Source organism: Cryptomeria japonica, chromosome 2 (genome assembly GCF_030272615.1).
Source record: "Cryptomeria japonica chromosome 2, Sugi_1.0, whole genome shotgun sequence".
NCBI lineage: Eukaryota > Viridiplantae > Streptophyta > Pinopsida > Cupressales > Cupressaceae > Cryptomeria > Cryptomeria japonica.
This window is the reverse complement of record NC_081406.1, coordinates 530449866-530469655: the sequence shown is the minus strand read 5'-3', so window position 1 is coordinate 530469655 and position 19790 is coordinate 530449866. Positions and strand designations below refer to the sequence as shown.

General features: G+C 37.4%; 1 protein-coding gene across 2 annotated transcripts in view; it reads right to left on the bottom strand.

Moving 5' to 3' along the window:
- Positions 1-19790, bottom strand: part of LOC131052155 (uncharacterized) — a 170216-nt gene that overhangs the window by 85894 nt on the left and 64532 nt on the right. For both annotated transcript variants that reach the window (XM_057986756.2, XM_057986757.2), the window contains exon 2: positions 8917-9357. In XM_057986756.2, coding sequence (XP_057842739.1) covers positions 8917-9357 — 441 coding nt within the window. The remainder of the gene's footprint in view (positions 1-8916; positions 9358-19790) is intronic.

The following is a 19790-nucleotide window of genomic DNA, read 5'->3' as shown; positions in this document are numbered from 1 at the left end:
ATTAGGGTTTTCATTGTAAAATCTTGGCCATTGATCTCGAATCGATCTAAGCCATCGAATTGTATTGTGGGCACTATATAAGCCCTGGCATTTCATTTTGTAAAGGCAATTAGAGAGAGTTAGAATAGTTAGTAAGCAGTTGGAAGTATTAGAATAGCAATTAGAGTAGAGTAGAGAGAGAAGGCAAAGATTGTTGCCAAGATGTTGTTGTAAAAGACTTGTAACTTCATTGAAGAAATGGTGAAATTTATGGGTCGATTCGACAATTTGCATGGTCTTTATACTTCTCATATTTGATTTCATGTTAATAAATGAGTGGAAGAAATGTGCTTGATTGATGGTGGAATTCGTATATCCATACTACTAGCAGTTTGTTGATTGCAGACTTGCCTTGTGTAGTCAACTGGAATCATTCAGCTTAAGCTTAACTTCAATTGTCGCTTCTTCATTGATATGCATCAACCTGATGGTGTCTATGCCTGCAGTGATGATTTGAACATCATAAACCTTTCCTTCGAAGATCGCACTAACCTTGTGGAGATGTTCCTGTGATGTCAAAACGAGACTTAGTTAGGATTCCATCAAAGATCATTCATTGCTCTTACATTCTTAGTATTAGGATTAGATCCTCTCCTCGCCCTCGTCTTTTTTTCTTTTTTCAAATCAAAACTAGCAAGAGCCTGTGTTCCAGCAATATTCAAAGCAGATCAGACGTTCAATCATCAAATGTAAGTCCCCTTGTGATTCCAGCAAATCACATCATACCACAGAGAGCTTATCCACACGTAGAGACCCTACATACAAGAACCTTGAAGTCATCCTGATTGATCCTTTTTCGCGATATCTTCAGCAATCAGAGGCTTTACTCAAGAGAGGATAAGGTACCTTTAGGTATTTTATTCTGTGTTTGATAGTGTACAAAATACATGTCAACAGAACCCTTGCCAAGAATAGCACCAAAAAATGAGGGAAGAACAACTGCTCAAACTAACCTGTCAGAAATAGCCATCTGAACAAGCCTGCTGACATTCTGCTAAAAATAGAATTGCTAAAAATAGTACTTACTAAAAATAGCATACTGCTAAAAATAGTAAGTGTTTCCAAAGTGATTTTAACCACATTCTGAGCAATCGTCCTACTTACTAAAAATAGTAAGTCTGGAAAAAATCACCTGATGCAGATGCATGTCGAACCATCCTAAAGCTCTCTGAAAACCCAAAAGGAATCCAGAATCCAAACTGTCAAACTCCCACATATAGGCCCTGAAATCACCAAAGAATCCTCCTAGAAAATAGGAAACCCTAATTTCTACCCCCGACTAGCCTACGGGCCTTCGAACTAGGCTAACGGCCAATAGAACTAATCACTGCGGAGAAGGGGACATTACAATCCACCCTTCCCAAAATTGCTTGTCCTCAAGCAATGCCACCACAATTCCAAAAAAATTTAAACTAATCCACACCCAAGCAAGTATGAGCCCAAGGTCCCATGTCCGTCTCAAGAAGAACCTACCATGCTAATGTTGCACCACTCCGATCACATCAGTAAAAACATCACGCCAAAACTGCACTAACCTCCCTTGTAACTCCAAAATGTTGCCATCAATGATACTCAAACTGAAAATCCCTGAAGGATTGAAATCAATATCATGCAACATCTCATGCCCATAAGGCTCTAAGTAATCAATGTCAACAGTGCCACTGTCTATCACAAGCTTGGGCAATAGAAAATAAGGTCTACTCAACTCACGATCAAACTCCACAACACGTCTCCATATGGTATCTAATAGAGCCACGACTGTCAATGTGACATCTCCAAACCTTCTTGCAAAGAGGAAAGCATTCCTTTGCAAAAGCTCAACAAACTCATACTCATATCTGCACATGAATCTACTATGCCTCAATTGAATTATCCTGATACAACCATGGAGATTTCTGAAAACTCTTACAGTTCGCACTCCAAGCACCTCAAAAAGGTGAACCAAAGAAACCAAAGGTTCGTTGTCCCAACCATAAGAAGAAGAAAGGGCATAAGGATAACCTCTAGTTAGAGCTTGAACACTTCCCATACATGGATACTGATTGCCCCAACTCGCCATACCTCTCACTTGAGACCACAAACCTGTCCTGCTAGGAGACTGTAAAGTCTGAAAAAGAGTGTACCAGTAGCCCACCAAGTCTGAAATGATTGTCTAAAGGTCTGATTTTAGGAAAATCAGCATCCAAAAAGATGAACAGCTGCTGCAACACAAGAGATTGTCGTCCAAAACAACACATCTACTCATGTCAAGACTGGGAAACACCTCCAAGCAATCTCCAATTGAAAACCATTACTTGCATGACCAAATAAATTGCACCAACTCCCCTGAATGAGAGCAAACCATAAAGTGAAGTGGCTAATCTGCAACCAATCAACAAGCCCAAATCTGAAAATCTGATCCATTCTTTTGCAAAGAAGATGCCCAAGAGTGTGCATTTGATCAATGCTCCACTTTTGAAAAAATATCTCATGGTTGCAAATTGCACCTAGATCCCAGACTCTGCGATGTGATCCACCCTCACCACTGAAGTCAAAAGGAATTCCCACATCAAACTTGAAAAGTGGATTAATAAATGTCCAATCAGCATCTGTATCAAACAACGGACTATCAACCCATTGATTACTATCAAAGTCATGTTCCACCCAAACATTCTTTTGCTCCAAAATCACTTTTTCAGATCTTTGGGGACAAAGAACAAGATCATACTCCTCCTGAATGCAATCAAGTTCCTCCATTACCTGATTGATCTCCTTGGCCATTTCTCTATTCTGTTTCTCTCTTAAATGTTTGAAATCAGCAAACTGATCTTCTACCTCAATTAGAACCAACTGAGTATTTTCTAACATTTCCTTTGTTGACTCAAGCTCAAGAGTAAGCTCTTCAACTTTCCTCTCTTTTCCTTGGAAATCACTAAGGATCTTCTTTGCTGATTCGATGGCATAATCATGATTTGTGATCAATTGTATGCACTCTAATTTCAATGTCTCCAAAGAGTCTTTGATGAGTTGCAGATTAGGGAGAGCAACTTCATCCTTAACTCCCTTCCGTCTCTCTTCAATTTGAGCCTTCCAATAGAGTTTTTCTATCAAACTATGTGTATGGTCAAACTCAGATAGAACTCGCACCTCATTTTCAAAGGACCTCATGAATTTATCCTTCCACTTGTGAACATTTAATGCTGGTGTACTAGTCATTGGCTGCAACTGAAAATCAGAACTTTGTTTCTTGTCTTTGCTGCCCACAAAGCTGCTCCAAGACTCCGTTTCTTCACAACCCACTAGCTGCAATTGCTCAATATCATGAAGAGGATCAGATTCTACTAAATCTTCAACATTTTGCTTACTACCAACTTCATGAATGGGTGAATCAGATTTGCATCTTAGAACCTCTTTAAACTTTCCATCATCAAAAACCATACGGTCCTCTAACTCTACAACACAATCTGCTTTTTGAGCTTCATCAAGATCAAAGGGAAATTCATCCCACACAGGTTCTTTGTCATCACTAGGTGCCATCATACCCGAATCCCAAGTGCTAAAGGGCTGATTACTTTGTTTAGTTAAAAAGTGCTCACCATAGCTCCAAGTATCATCCAACTTAGATCTTGAATCTTCTCTTAATTTCCACACATTGCTATTCTCACCAAGAGCAATGCTAGAACCAAGTGATGTTTCATCTTCCCACTCAAACGGTGGATTGTCATATGTTTTCACTTTACCCATCTCAAACAATGGGTTATCAACGATCTAGGAAGTATTTCCTTTTTCCAACTTAGACCAACAATCCTGCTGTCCTAAATCTGAAAATTCCAATTTAGGACATTGCTCAAAGACTTTCAGAATTTGGTCGATCTCATTCTTCAAACTACGAGTCTCAACCCCATTATTCTGAAATGCAATTTCTGATTGGTCCTCTAAATCTGCCCCTTGAATGTCATCATTTTGGTATATTTTAAACTCACAAAATAGGACAGCCTCTTGGTCATTAGGAACTTCATCATTAGCTGCAATATTTTAAGCTTCATAACATGAATCTCCATCCAACAATCTGTTAATCTTTCCCTCTTGTTTAACATCTTCAATTTTCATCTGCTCTTCCTCTAGAAGCACATGAGTGCATTCAACACTGTCACTAGCTCCATAAGAAACATTAAGAGATTCATCATGCACAACCTCAAATATTTTTTCTTCTTCTTGAATGACAACCTCATCAATGGTAGGTGCATGCATCACCACAGAGTTTTCATGAAGCACTGTCTCAAAGTTAGGTGTCAAAACACCAACTCCATCATTTGTCTTTATATTAAAGATATTGTTTTAAGACTCTTCCTTTTGTTTGGATTTTGCAAGAACCTTTATGAACCCTATTTTAATATCTAGATCCTTCATCAAATTAATCAATCCTTGCATTAATTCACAAATAGACCTATCTATAGTAGACATTCTTCCAAACTCTGATATGCAACCAAACAACCAAGACCCAATAGGATGGCCGGGACAACTTGTGCTCTGATCAATTTGAAGACACAGGTTGGCAAGAAAACCAGCTCTGATACCACTGTAATATCCCAATTATTTTTTTTTTGTTTTTAGGCCAATAACAATCATCCACAACAAATAACTCATTAAGGTTAGAAAGCATAAACTGAAAACTTGTTGAAGATTGCAACCCTTCCACTTTCTAATCACCAAGTGCCCAATGTGGGAAGGTGAGAGCATACGATGAATAGGGGATCGTTAGATCTCAAACTGCTGAAAGATGAAATGAAATACAATACTGGGCGGCAAGCCAGCCCCTTCCGCTTATCCAATGGGAATGCAAGAAACTTGGCGGTGAACCAGCCAAGAGAAACACACAAGGCACAAATCACTCGACAGCAATATTTCAGAGGGAGGACTGAAATTACAAAACAAACTCAACTCAACTCAACCGCTTATGCAGCGGGAGGACCATTACAATCAGACATCACTCGACCACTTATGCAGTGGGAGGACTGAATTACAATTTACTTCAAAATAGGCAACAAGCCAGCCTCTTCCACTTTTCAGCGGGGTGAGATTTACAAGGCAGAATTGGTTAGTAGTACTAATACTTAACCTTACAATAATCAAGATAATGTGAGAAGAAAGTAATGCTGAACATCCAATTAAGAACATGAAATTTCTACTAACATCAAAAATCTGCATGCTGGAATTGCAAAACCAGCAGCCTGTGGATTCACTAAAACGCTCATAACTCTCTCATTACTCACCCAATTCACCCAAAATCTGTTCTAAACAATTGCTATACCCGCCACAATGAGAACAAACCCAAGGAAAGTCATCGAAACACCCATATTTATTTTTGCACGCTTCCCAATGCATTAACTAAACCCCACACCTAACCTGGGAAGTTCGATTTTCAATATAAAAATCCACTCAAAATAAGATGCTAAAAGCTTACGATATGCATTGCCAGTGGTAGGAAGGAAGGATGAGCCAGTACCCAAAATGATTGAATCGCCTGGCCAAGAGGAGCGAGCAAAATACACTTTCAGCAGTCTCGTGACCAGCAACCAGAAAACACTCCAATCTCAATCAAAACACTCCACAATCTACAACTCACTCACCAACAGCACTGGGAATACATGAACACAGCTAGGTACTATCTTGCAAGTACGAAACTGAGACTTAGCTAGGAAGCCACACTTCGAAGCTTAGATTTTTCAATCGCCAATTCGGCAGCATAACGATGCAAATTCATTTCATGCCAAATGAGAAGCCCAACACTCTCATTTATAGATTTTCAGGGCTCAAATTCAAATTCACAATCCCTCCAAATGAACGCCAAATCCAAATGCACATTCACTTCACATTATTTTGAAATTACATTTCATTTCTCCTTTCTCCAAATCGACCTTCTCATAGGAGCAAATATTCTTTATAAAAATGACAATAAAATCATAATGTGGCATCCAAGGTAGATAAGTGAAATATATTATAAAATTAACTTATTTCTCCATAAGGCGTCCATCTTGCCGTATTAATATTTCACTTTATAAAGTATTTTTCCTCAACAATAAATCACCCAATATATAATTAAGGAAATGACTTATATATCAATATAACTTAAGCAACCCCTTTTAAATAAATCGTCCAACCTTTGCCTTAAGTTATAATTTAATTTAAAACACCATTTTTCATCAAATACTGAACCTGCCAAAACAAGCTCCAAGGATATCTGGAAACAAGCTGAGAGAATTGCCCTACCAGAAATAGTCAGTGAACTGAACTGAGGAACCCTTGCCAAGAATAGCACCAAAAAATGAGGGAAGACCAACTACTCAAACTAACCTGTCGGAAATAGCCATCTGAACAAGCCTGCTGACATTCTGCTAAAAATAGAACTGCTAAAAATAGTGTTTCCAAAGTGATTTTAACCACATTCTGAGCAATCGTCGTACTTACTAATAATAGTAAGTCTGGAAAAAGTCACCTGATGCAGATGCATGTCGAACCATCCTAAAGCTCTCTGAAAACCCAGAAGGAATCCAGAATCCAAACTGTCAAACTCCCACATATAGCCCCTAAAATCACCAAAGAATCCTCCTAGAAAATAGGAAACCCTAATTTCTGCCCCTGACTAGCCTACGGGCATCCGAACTAGGCTAACGGCCAACAGAACTAATCACTGCGGAGAAGGGGACATTACACATAAAATGCCCTAAGTAAACTTAAGTGATAGGGTATGAAAAGAACCCCATAGTAGAACTAGTTAGGTAAATACTTTATTCACAACAACAAAAGAGTGTAGTGATATGGACATAATCATGCATCGTTTTTTCATATCAACATTAGCTAAGTATCTTCATGCCACGCACTAGAAGAAAAGGAGAATATTGGCCTACAAGAAAGGGTGAATGATCCAAACAGAATTTCTTTCCGCTTACATATTTGCCCATTAGCTCTCATTCTGCTACCTTTCCTTGCATGCACAACACAAGATTGAGATACTCTACAGTCTGCACATATGAGACTTTGGAAGAATGGCTTCGCACACATTTGCACAAACATTGATTACAATCTACCTCATGCAAGTTAGTGCAAGACATTCACATGTGCATTCTTTAGTCACACGATGCAACTTTAGACATATGTACTTAATTTTTGACAATATCCTTGTTAGTTCCTTAAACACTTCTCTATAATGTGTGCAACTTGCAAAAGGTGCATGTGTCTATTTAGCAAAGTCAATGACACTATATGCATCAAACATGTGGCAAACCCAACGCCACATAATTGTGTCATGCAAGTGGCATCATAGGGGTCCAATACCTATCACCTATGCATTCACATGTAAAGGTCACCATACTTGCATGGCATCGTTGAACATTACATTTGTTAGTCTACTTGATAACCATTGTATAAGTACTTGTGGGTGAAGTCAAATATCTGTAGCATTTGATAAGGAACCTCTACAAGATATTAGTTACAATGCTTGTAATAACAACAGTTTTCCTTCATTTCCTTCACCATTGGGAGCCAATATAGGTCCTTAGACTCTTGTAGAATGCGATAATGCAATATTTTCAGTATAGCTTGAGGAAGGATCCAAAGTTCCAAGGTGGTAGCACTTAACTTCCAAATGATCACATCACCACCTTCACCACCATGTGCAGTATTCTAAAGTGAAATGTGAAGTTGTTGCAATGCAACCTTTTCTTGAGACATTAGGAGGAGGTATAGAAAAATGATTCGAATACCTTGCCATAAGTTAAATCACTCATTCAGAAATAATGTGTGAGAATTTCTTATCACATTTTCATTATAATTTGTCATATACACAACAAATCTACCCAAGAACTATTGCGTATGAAATAATTACAACACATGGAAATAGAATAAAGATATTAACTATTTAATATAATGGAGCAAATCTACACAAACAAATATATAGGTCTCTTGGATCCATGAATCAAGGAGATGACCTGTTCATGATGTAAGATTTTGACTACCAATAACTCTCAATAAGGACAGGATTAATTCACTTTAACTAGCATAATAGACAGATTGTAACTCAACCTAGACTAGCTAAGAGTCAATTGAGTGTATAAATCAAGGGACATGATTGATTGACACAACTACCTAAGTATGCTTAAAAAGACAGATAAATATAAATGGTAATTATTCTAGCCTAGTGAGCTAACATGTACTTAACTTTTTTGACTTAAAGTGAAACATTGTATTACACTCTGATCCAGGTACAAGAGACTCATGCCCTATGAAATAACCAATATGTGACTCAATAACATTAGGTAGAATTTAGAGCATAAAAAAATTCATTTCAGATTCATGCAAGTCTAGAGCACTTTGGCCCTATGAAATAACCTAGACAAAAATGATGCCATGATGCCAATAAGTTATGATATCAGCATGGAACAAATGGAATTCCAGATTAGGTCTCTAAGCCTTGACAATAATTGATGTATTTGATAGTGCCTACAAATATAAAAATGAAAATCCAATGTTTCAAAATTACCCCAATATAAGGTCATCTATGACTATAAGAAAACAATTATGCTGATTAATACAAAATAAAATGATTTCTTTCAAAATTATTCATTTGTTAAATATTTTGAAGAGCCTAACTCTTTACAACTAAGGATAATGATCGAACTGCAAAATAGATGAAGATGAAGAATTTAATGTTCAAGTATCATCAATGGGATGTGTATGCCAAAATAATTTCCTTTTCATTTCAGTTAAAAATGAAGAAGAAAACCAGCACTTGTTTCCATTTGCGAAACTAAAATAAAACCTGTTTTAATTTCAAAATCCAAACCTAAAAGTTAAAACTACTTCTGTTTTAAAGGCTAGAATAATACCACCCTTTAGTACCTGAAATCGTGAAAAGAGTGCAAAGTTTGCATAATCTAAGTACACAAGACTCTGCAAATCAAGCTTTGGATACTGTTCTTTTCGAATATTATCCACTGACAAATGTGCAAAATAATCCTCATAATCTTCCAAGAATTGTTCCTCTAAATGCTCATAAGGAGGTAACACTGGAGGTCCTATATTAATATCTTCTTCAGATACAGCAGATGGGCCCAAACTCACTTTTGTATTTGATGTCTGACTTTCTGCATAAGAAAAATCAATAGGTTTCACTTTCAGATTTGCAACTGGTTCTGTAGGAAACCAATATTCAGCATGGGAAGCCCCAGAATCTGATTTCACATTTTTATCTTCTGTAGAATGAGATAACAGATCAGAATTGTCAAATTCACTATTTGCAGAGCATGAAGTATCAGTTCTTGAATATTGATTGCGCTTGTCCTACAAACCAAGAAACAAAATATCATTTAATTAAACTGCAAAGTGCTAACAATGGTTGACGTTCTGGTATTGAAATTTGAAACATTCTAATGGAAGTAATCATATATTGATCATCAATAATCGGATAACTATCAAAAATTCAAATGAAAGATGGATTAAACTGCAACAACGAATGGTGAGAGTAAATTTCTGTGTTAAGGCAATATCTTAAATATAAGATCTTACACCTGCAAATTCAATTTGGTGAGAATTTACAGTTTAACAGTTAAAACATGTTGGAGGGCCATTGGATGATGAAAAAATAAATCCATGACACCTTTTGATTAACATGCAATATCTAACAAGCTCTTGGGAAATTTGTAAGGGCTTTATCTAGCAGATTCCGGCATGTAATTCTATTTCAAGTGAAAATGAGAGCAATAAATGATCTCAAATAGGAGCAATAAATGATCTCAAATAGGAAAAATCTAACTAAGATGCCAATTCGAGGCATATCTGTCATTCTGTTTTATTTTCCCTTGATTAGCTTAGTTACAGAAATGTAACGAAATCACATGATATAACTTTGTCATTGCTGTAACATGCATTCAATGAGGAAGAATTCAGTCACAATAATTTACTTTTGTGTGTGACCTCAGAATAGAGTCCATGACGCATTGAGCTTGTCAGTGGCATTTTATCAACTTAAATACTAGGGATGTTGATACAAACATGCAAGACCATGTTTGGAGATCCCAAAAAGGAGATTCATAAATAGGATCATTTCTAGTTTCCTTTTGTAGGAGGCATTTGTGATTATCTGAGCTTTTACGTAGGTTTTTTTATGTTTATAAAACTTGTTATGGTAAGATATTCTTATAGGACAAGGGACTTATGCAATAAGCACCATTGTAAGACTATATACTCTTATCTTGTGTACTAATTTTTTAGTACCTTATCACAATCTGTGCCTAACCAACATTTGTTGGAACTGAATTCCCCTCCTAATTAAATTAAGGAGATCATTTAGCTCTACATTTGGTGAATAATAAATATTACATTTTAGATCGGAAGACAATCATCCAGTTTTACCGTGCAGTCCATTTGAGAGAAATAAGTGCTTCTCTTATGCAGTTCCTAATCCAATGCTAAATTAAGTACAAAAGGTACAATGTAGAAAACAATCTAGAAGAGTTAAAAGGCAACAAATGTTTGTTAGAACATAGAATGCACAAGAGTTGAACCAAACTATGACCTATGTCTATGGTAGCAGGAGCTGGGAAAAATCGAAGTTATTGAAGAAAGTAGATATGATTAATCAAAGGCTATTTGAGACCACTGGCAGTGAAGAGAAAGTTAAGATAGTGGAATACTCTAAAAATACACAGTGGAAATGGTGTTGATAAAAAATATAATAATATTTTTGGAATCAAAGGAATAACAATGCAAGTAAAAAAATACGAATTCAAGCTTGTTGATGTGTTTTTTAGGACACTTCATACACAATAAAATACCAAGTTATTCCAGCCTCTCTTGAACAAAGAAACCTTCTATGCTGAATGATATGATCAAATAAGGAAACTCCAAGGTTTACAATGCGAAGTTCAAACAATCGACTTCATGCTCGAGATAGACCCAATGTTTATGATGTGATTTGCTTGAATCACAAGGGGACTTACATTTATGAACACTGCTGGAACGTGGGATCTATACTATCTTTCTTAGAAAATAAATGATAAAAGGAGATAAAGGTTTAGAAATCTAATCTAATCCTAGGAATGTAAGAGATGATTGTTGACTCGATGCAACCAAACCAAGCTTTGCTTCACAATGAGGAAACAACTACACAAAGATGGTGCAATCTCCTAAGGATAGATGAATGATTTTCATATCACTTATGCACACCAACGTTATGAAAAATGAGCATAAAAAATTTGAAGTTTAAGTTTTTAATCAAGTTCAATCTAACCAAGCATTGCAATTTGCAATCAACAAACTCCGAGTGGTATGAACATAGGCTTCACCATTCATCAACAATAAAATCTTCCATTCAACTAACACATCTAAACTATGAGAAGTAAGGACCATGCAATAAAAGTTAAAATAGCAAACCAAATCCACCATCACTTCAATGAAATAGTACGTTAAAAGACAATATTGATAATTTTACAACTTTCGAACTTTTGACAAAATCGACAACCTTCTTACACTTTTGCATTTTGACAAATTTGTAGAGCAAGACATGCATAAAATACTCGCAATTCTTGACAGAATTGCAAGTAAATTTCTCCACTCCAAATTTGAACTTACATTTTAACAATTTGTCTTGACAACATTGACAATTTTCAACCATGCATTTTTAACAACTTTGCAACTTTGACAAGATTGACAAGTCTTACAACATCGAGCAACTTTCATCAAGAAACGCCATTTGACTCAAACATACCCTAAGGATGAACTTTGCACTCCTAAGACTCACTCCACCTCGGATTGACAAAACCAAAACCTCTCACAAGCATAAACGAGAACTATTGCCAAGCTAAGAAAACTATCTAAAAAGCCCCCATTTGCAATTGGGAAATGTGTGAAAACATCACAACAAAGCTCACCATCAAATCACAAGCAAAAACTTCTTTTCTTTAATCCAAAGGAATGAGAAGACCCTGTCAGATATGCAAAATCACAAGGAAAACGGAAATTTTGATGAATACAAGTTCAATTCATTTCTATTCGCTTTGAGAGGCACTGTCATGGATTGGTATATGTTGCAGAATATGAGCAGAATTCTTAACAGGAAAGATGTGAAGGATGCTTTTGAAGTAGAATGTAAAACCTTGTATGGTAACTGAGATATTTTTTGCAAAAATATATAACACAAAACAAGACACTTGGATCAATAAGAGTTTTAAAGAAACTTCAAACAAACAAGCTTAGATAATTTATAAATTTATTAGCACACTCTATTTCAATTTAATCATTTGAGACACTCAATTAAGATAAGTATGCAATGTTTTGTTTGGTAGGTTTTGTGACTGCACTAAAGACGAGTAACAGCAACAAGAAAGACAAGATTAATGCAGATAAAAAGGATAATGACATTAATATGGTTGCAAGATTGGTTATGAATAACTTGTCATAATACTAAAGGATTTGTGTTGTAGTCGGCAGTTTCTGCCAATTGTTAATAAATAAATGTTTTGCTAGCCAAAGTGTTAGTTGAGTAAGTATTAGTCAGCTAGTTATGTAATGTTGCCATTTGTTTCTGACAAGTAGTTGAGTTTGGTGGTTCCTAGCGGTTGGTAATCTTAACCAACAGTCGAATAGTATTTATTGTACTCATTTTGTTGTGTCGAGAACTAGTTGATCATTGTGCACATTGCATAAGGTAGTGAATGATACGTCTTTCTGAAACACTCTTGTATTTCGCATTGTTATGTTCTGTTACTTCATGTTCTACAAATGAGAGAACAAATGATATTTCTATTTACTTTGCACATTACATAAAAATTTCCCTACAATAGTAAACATTTTGGCACCATTGCTGATATGAAGCCTAGAGATCTAATCCACAGAGAGGCAGTACGGTGATTTAATGGCCCGACCATTTGAACAAGAAGTATCGGAAACTGAGGAAGAGGAAAACACGATTGAAGATGAGTTGATGCAAGATCTGGTATACTTGTGGGAAACATCCATCAACCAGTACATTCAAAGGGAGGCTCTGCAGCGAGAGGTCCCTAAGAGTGCCATCCGAGATAACCTTACAATAAAGGATGTGGTCAACCATCTCCTGTAATGTCCCACCCCAGATGGACATTTGCAATTACAAATTTTCTGCCTTGGTTATGCTTGTTGATATTGCTTGTTTTGATCTTTTAATTGTTTTGAAGATATAGCTTGCCAGGAACTGTCAAGAAGAAACTCAAAGTGCAAGATAGAAAATATTGGCAAACTATTGCAAGTTAAAATACTTCTGTAGCAAACTCTTTTAATTAATTTACCATTTACATGGGTTTGACAATATATACATATTTAATGCAACTCTTAATACAATGCTTCAAGTACCATGAATTATCATACCTGGAATACAACTTCTTTATGTGCAGATCTGAAAATAGATTGTCAGCAATTCTGGAAAATGTTAGCAGCAGCAGTAAACCCTCTGAAATGGATTTCTTACATAGGATTAAGGTCTCTCCACATCAAAAACCACTCACAACAATAACCTGGACCTAGCCGCCCTCATTGGAGTAAAATAGAAGATAGAACCATAGGCGTTTCAACCTAGAAATTTACACACCTATCCTTTAGTTCTCTGAAGAAAATCACTTTAAATCTGCACTGGTACTGTAGCATTTCACTATTCACGGGTACTGTAGCGTGGCACTGTTCACGCTACTGTAGCAGATAACAATAACTTCTGATTTGCTCTAAATACCCTTGAAATATTTTGAGATAATCAACTCAGATTTGCATAAACTCCATTGATGCTCAGATCTGACCTCCGTATGAAGCCACTAGCACAATCGAAGAGAGGCTACGTTCTCCAAGATTGGAATTACAGTGAAACCCCAGGTTTCTTCTTCAAAGCCAAAGCTTCTTCAGAATAGACAAATGTTGAAATCTAAGTCACAAGGTTCGAATTCGAATTCGAATTCGACAGCCATGAAATTCGGATGAAATTCGACAAGGGAAAATTTCAAAAAAAATTCGGATAAAATTTGCCTTCTATAATTTTGTTTATTTTTAAATATATGTATACTTCTAATAAATTATCAGAATAGCGACCCTTGTTGGAGAAAATCTGAGGGCGACCCAACAGTTGCAGACACCCATGACCCAATAGGTACAAAGCATATACAAAGAATACCCACGACCAGCTGAGTTGTGTTTAGAGGCAGATAGCAGTGCTTTATAGAGGAAATTCGATTAAATTCAATTTTTTTTATAGAAGTTTGAAATTCGATTAAATTCGAACCTCATCCATGAAAATCGCCGTATACTGTGACTTAGGTTGAAATGATTCGAGAATGAACGAAATGAAATCCAAATGCCCTTTTATAATGTTTAATTTGCATTTGTCTTCATCTCCTTTAATTCTCATTTCTTTTCCCTCCTTTTTGGTGCACAATATTAAAATATAAAGTATACTATATTATTCACTTATAACTCCCTTTTTAAATAAAGTCCACTTAATTTATTAATGATATGCACTTAATAAATAATTATTATTAAAGTATAACTTTAATAATAATTATAACATTAGAACTTCATCATTAATCATCATTTCTCAATTCCATCTAAACCTAGGAGTTAACCAATATATCCACTATGCATCCAACTGCCTTACTAAAAATAGTAAGGATCCCTCTCCAACAACCACTGACTTACTATAAATAGTAAGTCCCTCAAAATGGAACCAAAAACCTTTGAATAGCCTAGCCATAGAATATACCAACAATCTGGAAAGGAAAACACTGTCATCTGCCACCTGAAGAGCTCCATAACGCCCAAACTAGACCCTCTAATCAACCATACTAGCCTACGAGGGTCAAATGATAGGCTAATCCTTTGAACTCTGATGCTCACAAAAATGGGGACATTACATCTTCTCAAAAGATTACCAAGATTGTTGGCACATAACTTCATTGCCCTTCGAGATCTTTGGAAGGAAAGGGTCCAAGAGCGACGTTGTGTTGACGTGTCTAAAATCGCATTGCTACGACTCCATCCGGCCAACGCAGAATAGAATACTAAGAATCCTATCCTCTCTTGAGATAAGGAAATCCCTAATGCTGTGAATTTGATCAATGGGGATGACCTCAATGTTTTGGTTGTCAGGTCTTGACTGCAGGATTACTCAGTGATTGATGTGATTTGCTGGGAGCACAAGGGGACTTACGGTTTTGCAACTAGCTGGTCTTCTACGATTCTCGAACTGGGAAATAAAATCAAAAGGGAAGGGATAGGAGAGCTAAAAGTAACAAGACTGGTATGCGGGTAGACGGATTCAACATAACCAATCCCTGCTTGGCCAGAATAGCTCACAACCTTGCAGGAATGGTGCAATCTTCAAAGGGACTTGGAAGATTTTCAGACTGCAAACGCACGGCTAAGCACCCAATTCTAGCGCAGCCTAGATAGACACCTGCAATTGAACTAAGCACAATCAAAGGCTCAGGTTAACCATACAAAAGGATACACAATCAGTACATCCTCAATGCTATGAGCCTGAATCTATCAAATACCTGCACACCCAAAACAAAAAAGATCTGTCTAAAATGTTGAAAGAAACCATGCAAACGGGATGAAAACAAGACAATAAACACCAAATCAATGTTTATATATTGATTTCAGCTGCCTATTACAACAATTTCTGCAGCATCTCTATGCTACTGCTAAGGTCTAACCTATTCTAACTTCTAAAATCTAACTATAGAACTCTAACTACAAAATTCTCTCTAACTGTCTAACTACTAAAAATCCTAACCAAAGTCTAACTCTTTACAAAAGAAAGGCCTCTGCCTTTTATAGAATTTACAATATGAATTAGAGGCTAGGATGGACTGCATCCAAGGGTCCTGACCTGCCTTCCAGAAGCCGACAGCCTTAACCCATGCCCATTAAACTCTCAGTCATCTATCCAACCACTATCTCAACTACCTGCCACTATTTGGCTTTAATTCAAGTCTATCCAGTAGTTGGACATAACTGTCCACAACTGACTTGTTTCCCCTTTCTTTCAAAATATCTGAGTGGGGCCCGCAGGCAGTTTTACAATAAAACAGTTTCAGCTTTCAGAAACTGAACTTCTGGAATTAAATCCAGTTGTGCACTTTTCCTGAGAATGCATAGACTTGCCGCATTCGGAGTGTTCTTTGGTCTTTGGTCCCGGTGGTGGACTTTAACTTGTTGTCCGAGTGGCACACTTCCCAATGTTCAGTTCAGATCTTGCGCTACATCTTTGATTTGTGTTTCAGGCTTTCTCCTGGTTTTCTACGATGACGTCCTGCGAACAATCAATTGATTTCACTTCAATAAATTAATTTGAAAAATTAAATAATTTAATTTAACAAATATTAATTTTTAACGTCTGGCTTCGCCTTGTGGGGTTCGGGCCTTGAGAAGCTCTTTGTGAGATGTATCTTTTGAATCTCCCACTTCTTATATGAAGTTCGATCTGTCTTCTTGATGTTTGGGCGATATGAATCCACCAAAGCTTCTTGGCTTACTGCCAAAATAGTGATTTTGCCCCATTGTTCAATTTTGGCCTACAAGTTGGTTTTGAAAATATCTAAGTTAAACACTTTTCACATGATTTTCATATTTTCGGCCTGAAAGAACAAAATGTAAACTTCGCGATTTTCACTACTGCCCATTTCGGACTAAAACCCACTTTTGCAAACTTGACTTTAGATAAAACGCCCTTAAAATACTTGCGCGATGTTGAACTAGGAGAGTTCTAAGTTAAAACCCCCTTTCTGTGGTTTTCAAAATTCGACCTTAGAGGCCTTCGCCAACTTAATGGAGATTAAAATGTTCTAACCTCTTCCGTGATTTTCGACCTAGAAGGGTATTTTGCAAGCTTTAAGTTTAAATGCTTCCTATGTGTTTTCTAACCTGCGATTTTGAACTTTCACCCCATTTTCGGCCTACGAGGAAGCCTTTGAACTTTGCGATTTTCTTATTTTCGATTTTCGGCTCTTCGAGCCATTTTGAAAAGTTCGGGCTACTAAGGAAAATGTGGCAATTTCCTCCCTTAAGTATGTCGTGTCTTCAGCCTAATGAGGAGTTTGCGTGAATTTTGAAGTCCCTTAGCCATTTTCGGGCTATTGGCGTATTTTGCTAGTTTCGGCCCTTTTGGCCTGATTGCGAGTTTAGACATTTTCGGCCAAATAGGCCACTTTGCAAACTTCGGCGATTTATGTCATTTTCAGGCTGAAGGAGGGCTTTGCAAACTTCGGCAATTTATGTCATTTTGCAAGTTGAAGATTGTGAAAGTTTTGAACTTCGATTTGTATTCCCCTCCTTCACTGATTTTCGGCGTTTAAGAGGACACTGCGCAATATTCTACTCTCATTTTTTGTTTTCGGCTTACAAGTTTATTCTCGCAATTTAGCCCTTTTGGCAATTTCGGGCTAAATGCTGATTTTGCAAGCTTTTGTGTTTTAGTGAGATTTTGCCATTTTGGCCTTATGAGCCAATTTCGCAAATGGCCTACAAATTTCTTTCACTTTATTTTCGGCCCTTTAAGCCGATCGGCAAGATTTCGAACTCTTTGAAGCCTTTCATTATCGGATCATTCAAAGGATTTTGCGAGTTGTTATCCTTTTAACCTTTCCCAGCTTAGGAGATGATATTGGCAAACTCGGGCTTTGGATTGAACCACAAAGGCGTGAGACTTGCAAAGTTCGGCCCTCTGGATTAATATGCGAGACGTCTTTAAAAGACCCTCTCCTGGCAAAATTCGGTGCTTAGCACTATTCTACAAACTCGGTCCTTTGTGCGATCTTGGCAAAGTCGGCCTTTAATACGTTTTCGCAAACTTCAGGGGTTTAGTGACAAATTTGAACGTTTTACTTATTTAAAGAAAAGTTCGGCCTCTTGAAGAAAAATGAAAGATTCTTTCCTCCCTGGCCAAACTCGGCCTCTAGATCACTTTGCAAGACTTGGTACTTTCGGCCTGCACAGACCCCTCTCTTTCTCACTTTCAAACGGGCAGACAACCATGGGGGTCGCTATTTGAGGAAAATGGGGCGAGGTGTGCAAAACGCACAACACGTTGGTAGCAAATACTACAACAATGCGAGGAAAGGAACCAGAGGGAGGAAGAAGAGTGTGATACAAACAAACGTCATACCTCTGGCAATTAATGTCCCTATGACCAAATAAGGGCAGAAGAGGTATTGTAAACGCTCAAGAGGAGGGAGGGATCAGTAAGAAGATCTCTCTAGATCAAAGAGCAAAGTGAAGGATGACAGTGGTTGCGGAGAATCGTCAAGGAATCCCAAAGTCCAGCAAGAAGTAAAAGTAGAAATATCAATCAAAGCCATAGTCAGGAGAGACCGTCCGGCGAAGAAGGCGCAACACCTCATACGTGGAGTGAGTGGGAGGAAACTGCCAGAAACCTACCACTCCTCAATGAAGTAAATGAAGATCTTGTCGACCAAGCAAACAACCAATCCGTACAGTCAAATATCAAACGAAGAAGACTTCGTGATCAAGTGCACAGAGAGTAGCCCGTTCGTATAGTCGGTACATGACAAAGAGGACGAAGGAAGGAACCTTAAGAATGAGGTTGCCAAATATTTGAGAACAATCTGCACCACATTGAGAACCTATCTATAGCAAAATAATTGAGAATAGGGGCGTTTGAGCTGAAGCCTTGAGGAGGGAGTTAAGAAACGAGGAAGGTACCAAGGTGCAAAGGATGCAGACGATGGATGTGTAGACAACTCGCACGTGGCTGAGAGTGCAAGTGTAGTAGTGGAACTTCGAGAGCAAAACAATCCAATCTAATCCTAGGGACACGGTATATATTGATAGAGAACGATGGTGACCCCCCAGCAAGTCCAAGTGTTGAGAGGCAGAAACTCCCCAAGTTCACAAGGAATGGATCAAAGGATCCTATAAGGCATTGTAAGACGTAAAACTATTTGGTTGGCAAGTGGTCAAATGGATAAAGACTATTGGTTAAGGTCATTTCCCACAACGTTATAGGAAGAGGTCGTTGATTGGTTTTCAGAATTGGAAGATGCACACACAAAATCTTGGGATAGGATGAAGGTGTTCCAGAAAGAATTTAAAAGGCATGATAATAAGATTATTGTTGAAATTTATAACACCAAACATGGGAAGCATGAGAATGTGTGAGCTTACAATCATAGGCTCAAGGAGTTGCTAGGTAAGATGGAGAACCAACCAACCGACGAGTTGAAGAAAAGGAAGTTCATCAAGGGACTAGTTCCCTCAGTAAGGAAGAAGATGAAGTTAGTACCTCCACCCTCATACACCAATTCTTACAATCAAAATGGACATTGAAAGTGAAAATAAAACATCACAAGGAAAGAAGAAAGCAAGCGACGACAAGAGTACAAAGGATAGCACAACGAACCAAAGACAGTGCAAGCCTTGACATGAGATATAATGTGAATGATGAAGGAATTGAAGGCTGAGAAAGAAAGTCCCAAGGAAAATAAAGAAATGTGGTGAACCAACTGTGAACCAATTGTTTTGTGACATCTATCAAGTACTAGGACATTCCATCAAGGAATGCGCGTACAACTTAAAAACAAGCACACAAGTGCTCTTTGCTCAAGGGGAACAAGCAACGCCACTGACCACACCACCAAAACTACCTACCAATTCCAATGCATCACCTGGCAGATACCACAATAGACAAGGAAATAATAACAATTGCAATAATAACAATAACAATAATGGGCCAAGAAGCG